Source organism: Lycorma delicatula, chromosome 10 (assembly GCF_047948215.1).
Source record: "Lycorma delicatula isolate Av1 chromosome 10, ASM4794821v1, whole genome shotgun sequence".
NCBI lineage: Eukaryota > Metazoa > Arthropoda > Insecta > Hemiptera > Fulgoridae > Lycorma > Lycorma delicatula.
Genome location: NC_134464.1, coordinates 64,454,232 through 64,469,701, shown reverse-complemented (window position 1 = coordinate 64,469,701; position 15,470 = coordinate 64,454,232). Strand labels below are relative to the sequence as shown.

Sequence of the window (15,470 nt, the reverse complement as noted above, 5' to 3'; positions counted from 1 at the left end):
TAAAGAAAAAATGATTTATTCAATAATGAAACTTACACTACTTTTCAAAATAGTCGCCAGCATCATTTAAACACTTGTCCCACTGTTCTGTGAGCTTTCTGATTACCGCATCACAGAAGTTTTTATCTTGCTGTTTGAACCATTTGTGCAGAGCTTTTTGACCGCTTCATTGTTGTTGAACTTTTTGCCATGTAAAAAGTCTTTGAACAAGCTGAACAAATGAATATCGGACATGACGAGGTCTGGGCTGTAAGGAGAATGTGACAGTACCTCCCAACCCAACTTCGTCTTGTTAATTGTTGAATGTCCCTCATACATTTAGCTGGTAGGACTTCATTTAAACTGAATTACTGCAGAAGTGGATATATACATATAAACAATACATACTCCCAGTGTAGTACCCAATAAAGCTTTAGGATCACCCAGCATTTTCTGTTTTTTATATACATATTATTTGATAGAGACATATCATTTATTAAAAACAATCAAGACTAAAATCTGTGTAAATTAACAGACAGATATCTTGTTTCAAGGAGTTATATATTAAGGAGCAAGATATATACATATAGTAGATATTTTAAAATAAATACAGCCATTAAAATTAGGGTGTAATTTACATATGAGAAGTTTTTCATTACTGCTTGTCTGATGTCAAGGTTAGCTGCCTTGAAACAGCTGTATTATCTTATTATTAGTGTTATTTTGGTACTTGTTCCTTTGTTTTCCACTACATCATCATTTTATAATGCTATGTTGTGGAAACATATTGTGCATAAAGCTTTCAAATGTGTGAAAGATAAATTCCATTTAAAGATTGCCAGTCTGCTGTAATGAACAAGTTAAGAATATTAAGTTTTTTACATAAATTTCATAATTAGTGAATGTGGTTTGTATGATCAAAATTTTTCAGATTTTTAATGTAGCAGTTTAGGGCTGTTGGGAGTTACATTTCTTGTTCATTTATTAAGTGTGTCTTAAAATGTTTAAAAATATAACAGTATATGATCAGAGACAATGTAGAGGAACCGTTGTTTAAAATATAACTGATTTGACCAGACTCCAAACTGCCTGCATAGGTAGGCTCTCATTTAACCATCTGAACATCCAATACACTCCTGTTAATAAAAATAATTACTGGAATCTAGATTTACACTAATAAGATCTTGCAGAGACCAATGTCCAAAGACCATTTCATAGCAGAAACTTGTGTATGAAGTAGAACGAATATTTGTTATGAAAACACACTTTCAAGTAATGGAATACAATGAATTTAAAAGCTGTCAATGAACAAGGATGATGTAATAAAGAGCAGTTGGTAAATATTTATTTTATTTTTTAAAGAAAACAAAAGAGATAAAGAAATCCATTGTGCATGCTTCTTACTGTTATATGTTTCTTCCATGGCAGCTTTACTGTGCAATGCCATCTTGAATTGATTGACTAGTTGTCGTATTTCCTTTCAGAGTAAGTCCAGAGGGTTTGATATACAGTGATAGATCTAAACAAGCTTGTATATTTGTGTATGAGTTCATGATAAGTTTTTAGTTCTTGTTTCTCTGGTTCTGCACAGTTGGCGCAGTTAAAAAGCTTTCTAATGTGTATACAATTCATCTTATTACTTTGGTCTATCGTGGCTCTCTTTATTTACAATACACATATTTATTTTTTCTGGATTCCAGGCAAAAAATCAAATTAGCTGTTAAATAAGTTTTCATTCATCCTACTCACACAAAAAATATATTTCAATACTTCATGAAACTATACTTGAAAGTAGTGTAAGATGGTAAGTTGATTGAAAAAAGCATCATCAGTAAAAAAAAAAAAAAAAAGCTAAAATCAATAAAAATCAATATTAAAGATAGAGTGGAAAATTCTTTAAGAAATTCACTGCAAGGACATCATTCTTTACTGTCTTTACAGTCTTTTTTGCATTGGGACAAACCAAATTCTCCCAGATTTCTTATATTATCTAGTGTTCCAGTATCTCTGGTAGGTAACTGCTACCAACCTTTTGACACATACTTATAGGTTGTGTTTATTATATGGTACCACAGTCCAAATTCAAGTCAGCTCAGAATTATTTGTGGTATTTAGGTGACAAATTAAACAGTTTGTTTAATATTTTAAATCAGTAGCACTAAGGTATCCAAATTGATACCTTAGTATCAATTCAGATAGCTTAGTTTATCAAATTTTTTCCTGCATTGTGATAGGAACTGTTTATCCTTCCATGTAGATCATCCAGATGGATTTTGTTTTAATTATATAAAATTGCTGTACTGAATTGATATAAACATATCATTATGTATTGCATACTTAATAAAGTAAAGTTAAGCGTACTTAAGTAAAGTTATGGAAAGGGTTGTGTACTTTCTCAGCTTTGCCCCTGAATGATTTTTATTTCAAATACTTTGTAGGATTTTTGAATATCAATGACTTGATTATGCAATATTTAGAGTAATTTTTTTAAAAAATGCAATAAAACAAATTTAGTTCTGAATTTTACTCTAGATCAATTTATTTTTTAGGTTTTTTACCTTAAAAATTATATGCAAATTGAAAAAAAAAGAAAATTCATAGTAAAAAATGTTGGTTTCAGTTGACCTCTGAAACAAATTGTGTTTTTATCATAAAAATTATATACTCAATTTTGAATATAATTGCTAAACTAAAAATCAAAATTTTTAGGATAAACTTAGGGCCATTAAGCTCCTTCCTTGACAGCTATATTATATAAGATTTTTAATAACACAACCAATACGTCAAAAACAGATGAAGTATCAGAATTTAAAAAAACTAAAAAACAAATTTGTTGGTCCCATGTCCTTTTTTTTAAAATTCTTATATCTTCTAGTCAGGTTTTCAATCTTAAAAAATTAATATTTTAAGTAGGAGCTATATTCAGCCCTCTTGTTTTTGGGGGTTAAATATTTTTATTTAATGGAGAGATCATTTTCTTCAATAAATTTGTCTGATTTGGTGTAATTTTATTCAACAAGGTTATAAAAAAAAAATATGAATCTGTGAAACCGATCAACTTAAAAAACTAGAATTTTAAATAACTTTATAAGTAATTATATCATACTAAAGTTCAATTTTTTAAAACTACTATACAGAAAGTCAAAAATTAAAAATTAAAAAACTGTGATAAGAGCAGCTCTTCACATTTTTGTTAATTTTGTCAAATTTTAATGCCATTAAAACAGTGGAAAAATAAGACACATGTCAGCAAACAAGAATTTTGGGTTTGATCTAGATTTAGCTTACACAACAATCAATCATCTAATATCAATAATTATCAGAAATGGAAAATTATCACAAGTGTTAAACATTTTTTTACTTAAAATTTATAATATTATCCTGGGGTATTTCTTCTTAAACAACTTAAATAATAAATATAAAATTTATACATTGTTAATTGCTGTATAGTTGTTAAATAGTCTCATATAATTAATTACATTCCAGAGGTTGTAATGACGATTACTTTTATCTTTTATGCAGATTTGAATACTAGATTGTGGATACTGGTTTTCTTTGGTAGTTGGGTTTCAATTAACCACAATCTCAGGAACGGTTAACCTGAGACTGTACAAGACTACACTTCATTTACATTCATACATATATTCCTCTGAAGTAATACCTTACAGTGGTTCCAGAGGCTAAACAGAAAAAGAAAGAGAGAGGTTGTAATGATTTATTCCTCTTAGAAAATCTATATTTATATGTAATTCAAATTTTTATTTATTGGGGTTGATTTCTAATTTTCTAAACTTTGTTAAACTTCTTGTGTTTAAAATTTTTTTTTTGTTTTTTTTTTTAAGGGTGTTACTATTTTGAATTTTGCTGGGAAGGTAAAATTTACACTATAAATCATATACCAAGTACCTTTTCATTGGCAGTACATAAGTTTTTAAAAGAATTGTTTTAACATTTAAGTGTAATGTTTTTGTAAATTGATAAAAACAAAGATTATGCATAAAACCCATATCGATCTTATACATCCAATAATGATATATGCAAATCTTTCAGGATTTAAAAATTGTTTTAACTTTTTGAAAATTAATTCTCATTATTGTTATTAATTTTTTTTCAGGTTATGTATTTTACTTGCATTCATCTTTAAATTGAGCTATTTTCAAGAATTACCTGATGATTATAATTTGACACAGGCAGGTGTGTGTATGCGTTTGTTGTATTGATTTCTAAAACGATATTAAACAAATAAATTGCAAAAGAGTAATATTATTTATCATTATTGGTTTTAAATATTACATTTAAATAATGAAAGTAAAAATAATTATTAGGTCTTTATTAATATTAATTACATAATACTCTTTTTACCACCATGAAAAGAGTGTATGGTGTAATCATTTTATTTAAAGGTATTATTTTGTAATGTTAAAATATTTTAGACATTTTACAATAAATACTTTACTTAAAAAAAGTAGAAAATATGAATGCTTATTATATACAAGAATTAAGTGCTGTTTATATACAGCACATATAATTAAAATATATAACAATCCATTATATATTCATTTATTTGATATAAATATTAAAAATAACAATTTACAATTTCATTATTATAATTATCAAATTGTTACGTTGTATTCATCATGTGCTACCAATAGGAGTAATAGTTGTACAGAATTGTGTGATAATCATAATATGTCAAAAACATTAAAAAAACAAAATACTAATGTTAATAAAAAAAAAAAGAAGCACAGTAAAAATAAAACTAAAGATAAACAATATTACTATAATGAAAATTCTAATTTTATAAATAAAAAGAATAAAATAAGTAAACATCTTGAAAAAAAATTTAAAAAACAAAAAAGTTTATCAAATATTAATACTCGTAATTACGATAATATTTCCTCAGATGATCTAAAAATCTTAAAAAAACAAAGAAAAATGTTAAAAAAAGAATTAAAATCATTAATGAAAAGTGATAACTTTGATTGTAATGATGATATTAATAATGGTAATAATGATACGGTATGTAGTGAAAATGATAAGTGTATTGAAGGTAATAACCATAAAAATGAATGTACATTAAATTTTGCAAAAATCAAGAATTGTTTTTCAATTGAAAGCATTGAAAATGCGGTTGAATGTTTAGTTAATGAAAAAATTGTTTTACCATCTCATTTAGATAAAAAAAATCAAAATGACTTTAAATTGGAAGAAGATTGTACTATGTTAGATGCTTCAGTTATAAACAAGTCAGAAGAAAAAAGTAATTCAAATGAAGTTACCGATGAAGAAAATACTTCTATAAATGCTATTAATAAAAATATATCTGAATTAAATTTAGAAAACGCATTTGTAAACAAATCAAATATTAGTGATAATTCTGGATGTGAATTGCATTCTAATTCTTCTGATTTAATGAAACAACATGATAATCATAACAATTTAAAGAGTCGGTCGGCTAAAAAACATTTAAAAAAAGGTAAATAATAATATGTATATTTTATTGATTTAGATTTAATATTGATTTAGATATTTTTTATTATAACACATTGATTTTAAGATACAATTTTTCTTATTTTTAATTCAAATATATATTTTACACTTACTGTAAGCAGAAAGTTGTTATAACTTAAAATTGATAAACTGTACATAATATGTAGACCCTATCAGATACAGAAACTCTCCATTTTGGAAAAAAAATACTTTACATTTTATTAGTAACGTTATACATTTGCTTTCCAAATATTACTGTAATTTGAAAAAAATTGCTAATCAATTGCAATTTAAGTTTAATTCAGTTTCTTATAAACTTTTTCCCTTGGAAATGGAAATTTGGCATGGTGGTCCCTGATTATCCTGATCTCCTAAGAAATTGTTTTAAATTTTAACCTACAGAGTAAAAATGGGGTTTGAACTGACTGATCTCTCTTTCCCTCCCCCTTCAGTTGAGCAGAATTTGAGAATTTTTATCCATTTTGTTTACCAATTGAATTCTAAGCCCTAGTTAGTAGATTGGGATTCAACACCTCACATTAAATTACTTTTTTGTTATTGAATTTGTTGAATACTGAAATTTTACATGGTTAATAATTAGATGGTACCAGAACTTTTAGTTATAGTCCATAAGAGTTAAAAAACATTGTGTTGATTGATTAATTTCATATTACATTGTTAGTGAGTATCTGTAATTTGTTAATCTCTGAATCTCTATATGAACAATCCCATCCTATTGAGCCCAGCGAAACTGGTTGTCCTGCTAGATTCTTGATCAAACATGTTTGGTGGGAAACATACTATGGTATTTATCTAAGAAAGAATGGATAAAGGATATGGAAGTAGGAAGGTTCGAAGAAGGGGACAATGAACTTCCTTTTCTTGTTTATTAAGTTCCTTGCATTTGCTATCTTTGAGTAGTTTTTCAGACAGGCAGTGCTTTTTTTTTAGATCGATCCAAATTTTTAATAAAACATTAAAGAAATAAAGTTTATAAATATTAAAATTGTTTTAACAAAAGGAATAAAAAATAAATACTTTTTTAGTTCTTTAAATTTTAACTTGTAAAATTAAAAAATTAAATTAAAAGGCCCAAATTAAAAGTTAGTAAGTTTGTAAGTAGTTTGTTTTTAATTTGGTGTTAACCTTTAAAAGTTGAAATTTAAAGAAATAATTGAAAATTAATTAAAATTTAATATTTAGAATAATTTTTTTTCTGTTAGTTAATACCCTTACTTGTATTATGTGATGGTATAATGAATTACAGTTAAATAAACATTATAACATATTATTTACTTCTTTTTTTTTTTACATCAGACTAGCAACTGTTTGCAACCCAGTTATTGTTTTATCTCTCCAGGTAGAACCCAGATAAAACTTGTCTGTTTCTAGCATGATTAAAATTCTGGAAAATGTTTCTGTAAAAATTTACAAATATTTTTTGATCTTTATAACGCACTTGAGATTGAATTTTTTTGTTAGAAAACAAAGTAATTTTCTTTCTTGATTAAATTCCTTTTTATTTTTCTTTAAAAATAAGTGTGTTTTGGATAAAATTACTTCAGAATGGATAAAAGTAAGTTTCTTTTGATCAGATAGGGCTAGACTATTAACCAAATTTTAAACTTTCAAATTATTTTTATTCAAACTATTTCATTTTTAGATTTAATTTACTAATCATTTGGCACTGTTGGTATTAATAAAAGTGTATAAATTAAATTTCCACTTACCAACAATTTAAAAAGTGTAAATCCTAATAATTTCAGAGCTGTTACTCCATCTTCAGGGATGTTAATTTAAATTCAGATCAATAATCATTTTTAAATTTAACCGTTATGTTTATAATAGTCAATTATCAAGAATAAAATTAATTCATATGTCAATAGTACAGTAACGTCATGTTTGTAAGATGTTTGCGACTATTATCGCAAACATAATATTGTATTATAGTCACTAACATCTTACAAACATGAAGTTACTGTATTATTGAAGTATGAATTAATTTTATTTTTGATGACTGACTATTATAAACACAACAGTTTAATTTAAAATCAATTATTGATTTGAATTTAAATTAACATCCTGAAAATCCCTGAAGATGGAGTAACAGCTCCAAAAGTACTAGGATTTGCAGTTTATAAATTGTTGGTAAGTGGAAAATTAATTTATACAATTATTTCATTTTTTTCACCTAAAATTGGTGTGAAATATAGTTTGCATTATATTACTTTTAGTGTGGTTTATTAGCTCTTATAAAGCTCTATATAAAGTTTTTCACCAATAAAATAATAATAGGGTATAAACAGATATCTCAGCCTCATGCACCAGAGCATAAAAATTATTGAATACCTAGTATAATAATAAATTTATTTACAATTATATTTATTTGTTTGTCATATTTTTTTTAATCACTTATATTTTTCTCAACTAACCTTAAATATATTTACCATTTATTTGTCACAGTTAGCTAGAACAGTTAGGAAATTAGAACTTCACAACTTTATTCCAAAATTATGCCCAGTGGATCTATGTTTCTTATGGAATTATGCCAATAAACTGTGCCAAATAATTCACCTCATGCTGTCATGCTGTACCATGTTGTATTTTTTTTTATTGCACCATTTAGTTCCACCTGCAGTTCTACATTCTGTGTATGCACATAAGAATTCATGTCGATGAAATTTTTCATGACATGAAATATTACTGTAAAAAAATATACAAAATTTGTATGAATTTTGTATGCAGATAAAGAATGCACATCAATGAAATTTTTCATGATATGAAATCTTAACTGTAAAACATATATACACAATTTATATGAATCTTGGTTTTGGCAATTACAAGTAATCTGCATTGTTAAAAATTAGGCTGGTAGACTAACTAAATAATGTGAAAGGATTTCATTAGTGGGTAATCATTTGAACATTTATTTATGACTTATTAAAATTTTTGTATTTAATAAAATACCATTTATTGATTTTGTATGCAATAAAATAAATGTGGTAAGTAATAATTAACCATTCTTATAAAAATATATGGGTGTTTTTTTTTTATCAGTATACATAAGTTTTTAAAATGATGTATTTTAACATAATTTTTAAAAACATTAAGCAGTAATGGTTTAGTGAAAATAAGTCAGAATAAAATAAAAATAAAATTTGAAAAAAGCTATATAAATACTCAAAGAACATATACATATATTTAATGAAGATATTTATATTTTTAGTAATTTTTTATAGGATATTGCTCATTCTGGTAAATAAAAAAAATCCCTTTTGGCACATCGGAAGGTGGAAGTAGATTTCACCAGTGCTAAGTAGGCGTTAAAAAAGATTTCCATCTTAAAGTTAAGAAAAACTTCAAATTTACTGAATACGACAATGGTTGCATGACAAGTTCCATCTTCTTATCATATCAGAAATTATTTCAGACAAAAGTTTTAATGTTTAGAGGACTAACTACCACTTTAAACCGATTCGATACTGTGCCTATTATTAGGGAGGTATGATTTTTTTTTTTTTTTCAAAACCCCATTTTTTCCACCCCCTGGGCCAATGGTTGGTGATATCAAAAAACTTTATTTAGATAATTTTTAAGCCCTTGTCCAAAGATTAGTAGGAACTTAAATGAAATCGATATTTTGCTTAATAAGAAAGTTATAGTGATATTTTGTTTTTTCGAAAAAGCCCCCCCGCCATTTCTACCCCCATGGTTTGATTTTGTCCATTGATGGACTCGACTGAGATTTTGGGGTGTCGTTACATAATATGTATTAATTTGAAAGTGATTGGCGCAAAATTATGGTAGTTATTGTGTCCACAAGAAAGTGAAATATATAAAATTTTGAACTGACATTGGTTTTGGGGTATGGGAGATGTGAAACGCGAAGATATGTCAAAATTTTCCGGAAGTCGAATTATGGTACCCATTGCATTAGGTAGTTTTCTTATGAAATCTACCTAATTGAAGAAACCTACATGTAGTCCAACCATCCTCAGTCTAAGACCGATCATACGACTACTATGTTGCAAACAAATTACCTGAGGTACAAAAGTTTCCATCAATTTTCTTAAGATTTCTTGTACAGATTTTAACAATATCACTGTATTAATGAGTTTTTACACAACTAGTTCCATGTAAAGATTAAATTGTAACAGGTATAGGGAATATCCTTGTTGGACTCCCTTTTTTATTATGACTTTTTTCTTATGTCCTTCAATTATACTGTTGCTATTTGGTTCCAGTAAATGCTAGCAATTGTTCTTTTATTTCTGTACTTGAACCCTAATTTTTTTAAAATGTTGAAGATTTTATTCCAGTCTACATTATCGAATGCTTTTTATAGGTCTATAAATGCCAATTATTTGGTTTGTTTTTCTTTAATCTTCCTTCTACTATTAATCTGAGCATCAAAATTGCTTCCCTTGCTTCTATATGTTTCCTGAAACCAAATTGGTCTTCTGCTAACACTCTGGAGGAGAGTGGAACACTTCTTCCACTCTCAATTCTTCTGTACAGAATTCTAGTTAAGATTTTTGATGCACAAATAATTAAGCTAATTCTTCTGTTTTCTTCATATTTCCCTGCTCCTGCTTTCTTTAGTATCATGACTATAACACTCTTTAAAGTCTGACGGAACTTCCCCTTTTTTATAAATATTGCACACCAGTTTGTATAATCTATCTATCGCTTTCTCACCTGCACTGTGCAGTAGTTCTGCAAGTATTCTGCCTAGACCAGGAACCTTTCTGCCATTCAAATCTTTTAATGTTCTCATAAATTCAGATCTTAGAACTGTTTCTCCCTTTTCATCCTCTTCGAGTTCCTCTTCTTCCTCTATAACAACAGTTTCTAATTCATTTCCTCCATATAACTCTTCAATATATTCCACCCACCTATCAACCTTTCCTTTTGTATTATAAACCTGTGTACCATCTTTGTTTAAAATATTATTAGATTTTAATCTATGTACCACAAAATTTTCATTAACTTTCCTGTATGCTCCGTCTATTTTACCAATGATCATTTCTGTTTCCACTTCTGAACACTTTTCTTTAATCCATTCTTATTTTGTTAATTTGCACAGCACATCCTGTTTATAGTATTTCTTAATTGTCGATAGTTACTTTTGTTTTCTTCATCACTAGCATTTTTATATTTTCTACATTCATCCATCACCTGCAATATACCCTCTGATATCCACAGTTTTCTACCAGTTCTCTTTGTTCTGCCTAAGTTTGCTTCTGCTGATTTAAGAATTTCCTTTTTAACATTCTCCCATTCTTCTATATTTTCTATCCTTTTTACTCAGACCTCTTGCGATGTCCTCGTAAAAAATTTTCTTTACCTCCTCTTCCTCAAGCTTCTCTAAATTCCCTTGATTCATCTTACACCTTTTCTTCAGGTTTTTAAACACCAAGCTGCATTTCATTATCACTAAATTACGGTTGCTATCAGTATCTGCTCCAGAATAAGCTTTGCAGCCGACGAGTTGATTTCTAAATCTTTGCTTAACCATGATATAATCCATCTGATACCTTGCAGTGTCACCTGGCTTTTTCCATGTCTATATTCTTCTATTATTATTTCTAAAATGGATGCCAGCAGTTTCTAAATTATACTTTTTGCAAAACTCTATAAGTCGGTCCCCTCTTTCATTCCCTTTGCCCAGCCTGCATTCACCCACAATGTTTCCTTCCATGCCTTTTCTGATGGTTGCATTCCAATATGTGTTTAATTACTTTGTAAATTCCTTCATTTACACATTCTACCTCATCATCATCATCATGGGCACTTGTAGACATATAGATGTTAACAATCGTTGTTGGATTAGGTTTTGATTTTATCCTTATTACAATGATTTTATCGTTATGCATTTTGAAATACTCTCCTCTCTTCCCTATTTTCTTGTTCATTACAAAACCTACTGCTGCATGCCCTTTATTCAAAGCCGAGTTAAGCAGAGTGATTCTAAAATCACCTGATCAAAAGTTTCCTCTTCCCACTGAACCTTGCTAATTCCTACTACATCTGCATTTAACTTATCCATTTCCCTCTTTAAATTTTCTAACCTACCAACTTTTTCTACACCTCTAACATTCCATGCTTTGACTTGTATAATGTTATTTTTTAATTTCCTGGGTACCTCTTCCTTAGTAATCCCCACCCGGAGATCCGAATGGGGTACTAGTTTATCTCTGGAATATTTTACCAAGGAAGATGCTTCTATGTTTGTTACATGAAAATGCAGAGTTATATTTTCTTGGAAAAAAAGAAGCTGTAGTTTTCCATTGCTTTCAGCTGTGCAGTACTCAGAAGATTGAGTGATGTTGGTATGGCCGTCAAGTCCTTCTGACCTATGCCCGTAACAACTACTGAAAGAGCTGCTGCCTTCTTTCAAGAATCATTCCTTAGTCTGACTCTCAAGATACCTCTTCGATATGGTTGCACCTTCTCTGATATGGTTGCAGCTACTCTGTATCACTGATCACTCAAGCCCCTCACCATCATCAAGGTCTCATGATTCTTAGAGGGAGAAGGTCTCATTCAAATGTAAATTTAGCAGTATTTCAATATATCATCATTACCAGAAATACTCTAATTAAATTTCTTTTTCATAATCTAATATGTAATCATATACATAATCATAATATGAGATCATGTAAATTAAAATATTTAAAAATTAATTGCAGTTAGAGTAATAAAACACTACTTTAAAAAAAGTATTTTTTAGATGATGAAATGTGTTATTGAATTAGTGAAAACCTAACTGGAAACAGTTGAAAAATGTGACAGGCAACTAGCCACAAGCTGAAGATTTGAAACTGTCAGACCCTCAACTTTAAAGGGTTAGTTTGAACTAATAGTTATTTGAAACTTATTACATTAACAATTAAAAAATTTTGAAGTTGCAATATTTTTTTTTAATAATACCAGTTACATATATTAAAGGTAATTGGTATACGAGGCTGTTTGGAAAGTAACCTCAGTTTGGTTATAAATAAAACAGTTGTAGGTAAATATATTTTATTATATACATCGTTCCTATACTTTTCAACATAACAACCGTTCAAATTTAGGCATCTATCGTACCTTGTCACTGATTTAGAAATTCCGGCTTCAAAAAAATCAACCGCTCTTTGGTTCCTTACTTACGGTAGTCTAACTTTTCCGTCACTACCTCGAACAAAACAGTCCTGGAAATTTGCGGGAATTCATTGGAAAGCTCCGAGATGGTAAAACGTCGATTTTCACGCACTTTGGCATCAATCTTTTGAACCAGTTCATGATTGACCACAGATGGACGGCCACTCCTTTCTTCGTCCACTTTTGAATGAACGAACCCAGTCGCTACAACTCCTTCGCTCATAATCTTTGGTTCATACACAGCGCAAACTTTCCAATGAGTATTGTTATAACAACGCGTAATTTACACTTCGCAGGGTTTTCTATTGCAGTGTACATTTTAACAACCCACAGAAAATCAACGAGCGATCACACGACTTTGCTACTGCCATGGCTGGATGCTGACTGGCCTCCCGCGCACGCCTGTGCAAAAACGGGAGTGGCCTTCCCGCGTAGTGAGCAAACTAAAGTTACCTTCCGAACTGCCCTCGTACATTTATCATTTACAGATAATGAGCTTATTATTTTTACCTTAACTTTATTTTTTATATAGATAGTACGGAGGAAATGAAAGCAGTGGAATAAAAGGTAAATAATTAACCCAAAAAATTTATATCTAGATATATGAATAAGTAGTGCCCTTACTTATTGTTACAGTAGTAGTCCAGTCAATAGTGGAAAAAAGTTCGATTTTTGAAGAAAATTAGTAGAGTCTATGGGGTTGTAAATTAGGATATGTTTTATATGCGACTGTACAAAACTTTCGATAACTAGACAAAATAACGGCCGTTCGAAGGTGGTGAAATCGGTTTTTCAGTTTTGTAGGCCAAGGTAAACTTCTTAGGCGAAAACGTTCTGAATAAAAGTTGAAAGCATTTGCAGTACCTATAATTAAACGTTGAATTTCGTTTATTAGTTACTGTAAAAAAGTCGAAACCCGTTAAAAATGGCCGTTTTTCGCAAAGCCAATATTTATTGCAAAAATAGCCTTTTTAATGTTTTTATTGTTTTAAAAGTTAGCACTTGGAATACCGAATTCAATGAGTGGTAATGTAAGAAAATACACAAATAAAATATTATACACGTTCATAAATTTTCTTTCAAAAAGTTCATTATATTTAAGGTAGTTTTTTAAAAATTTGTTCAAAGAAATAATCTCGATCCGTTCTAAATTCGCGGAGTGGAGCGATTTTTTGCGGAGATCCGCGCAACTCCGCCGATTTGAAGTTATGAATTCAGCTTTATTCGCGAGCGAACCGCTTCCCCCACCACGACTATCGCGGGAGCACGCTTTATTTTTCGAAGTTTAAACCAGTTTTACATTAATTTTGAAGTCTAAACTTTCCACCATTTGAAAGTAGAAGTCTTGAAAAATATATTGCCCTTGAAATGGACACGAAAAAGTTTTTGAAAACCAGTATAATTACAGCTGTTTGATGAGGAGTCTTTTTATAAAGAAATTACAATATTTCAGCAACGAATAAACCAATTTTCTTATATTACCACTCATTGAATTCGGAATTCCAAGAGCTAACTTTTAAAACAATAAACGTAGTAAAAAGGTTTTTTGCAATAAATATTGGCTTTGAAAAAAATGGCCATTTTTAACGGTTTTTCGGTAGTAACTAATAAACGAAATGAACGTTTAAAGACTTAAATTTGTAGGTACTACAAATGCCTTCAACTTTTATTCAGAACGTTTTCGCCTGGGAAGTTTACCTTGGCCTAAACCAAGGTAAACCGATTTTGAACCACCTTCGAACGGCCGCTATTTTGTCCAGTTAGCGGAAATGTTGTCTAAACTCTACTAATTTTTTAGCAGAAATATTCTTATAGGCTGACTATAGGTACTAATTTGTATGAAGGGAATATGCTCCTGAATCTTTTATGAGATTGGGATTCCTTATCCTGTTAGAATTTAATAAAGAAAACTTCCTATGTGCAAATATCGATAACGTTTTATTTGATCAGTATATATTTCGAAGAATCAAATTAGTTTTTTCTTAAGGTACTTTATGTTCATCATGGCCACTATGCTCACTCCTTCAAACTTACCGCAAAGCTGACTGGGTGTTCCATTTTAGCTATTTCAGTTGGAACTTTTCTTAGTAAATGCTCCGTAATTAAGTATTAGAAAAAATATTTTTTTCTAACCCCAATTTTGAAATAGAACTTGGATATTGAAAAATACATAAAAATATGCTCGCGGACAGCGCCTTAAATATCGAAAGTATTTGATTTCGGATGTTAACGAAATCATATGCATACTTTTTATAACCATATTTTGTATTTGAAATCGATTATAAATTTTGATTTGTATCAATTTTTTACAATATTTCTTGTCTGTAACATTACTTTTATATCCTACTTATAAAAACTGTCATTCATTACTGACTTAAATAAGAAATAGTCGTGATTGGGCAATTTTAACGTAAAACTCATTTTACAGAAATTTATGTATAAACTAGTTTTTTAAATGTCATATTTTATTGAAAAATGTGTTTTGAGCGTTCATTAAAATATTATTTGAAAGTTAAGTTTCCCCAACCACAAGTTGATGACTAAGAACTTGTTCAAATTACAAGTTACAAAAAAACAAAATAACTGTTACAAAATTAATATTGGCCCTAACTTTTATAAGTTATAAAGTGAAATCCCTATTTTTATAAATAATTACCGTCGATTATTTTCTCGCTGACAAAACTTGAACTTAACGCAACTGTGATTTATAGTCCGCCTGTATAAAATCGCTGCTTGATTTGGTGTAGTTTGTTGCATATTGAAAAAGGATTGTAATTCGGCTTTGATTAATATTTTAATTTTGATTCCTTGGTTATTACCTGTTATTACTAAAATAAATACGAACTGGAATAATC

At 29.0% G+C, this 15,470-nt stretch overlaps 1 protein-coding gene across 3 annotated transcripts in view; it reads left to right on the top strand.

The window, feature by feature from the left end:
* Window positions 1-15,470, top strand: part of angel (protein) — a 66,168-nt gene that overhangs the window by 13,303 nt on the left and 37,395 nt on the right. The window contains exons 2-3 of one of the 3 annotated variants that reach the window (XM_075376611.1): window positions 4,094-4,173; window positions 5,156-5,455. In XM_075376611.1, the coding sequence (XP_075232726.1) occupies window positions 4,094-4,173; window positions 5,156-5,455 (380 nt within the window). Of the gene's footprint in view, window positions 1-4,093; window positions 4,174-4,204; window positions 5,456-15,470 lie in introns of those variants that run through there. The other 2 variants (XM_075376612.1, XM_075376610.1) reach the window with 2 other exon arrangements.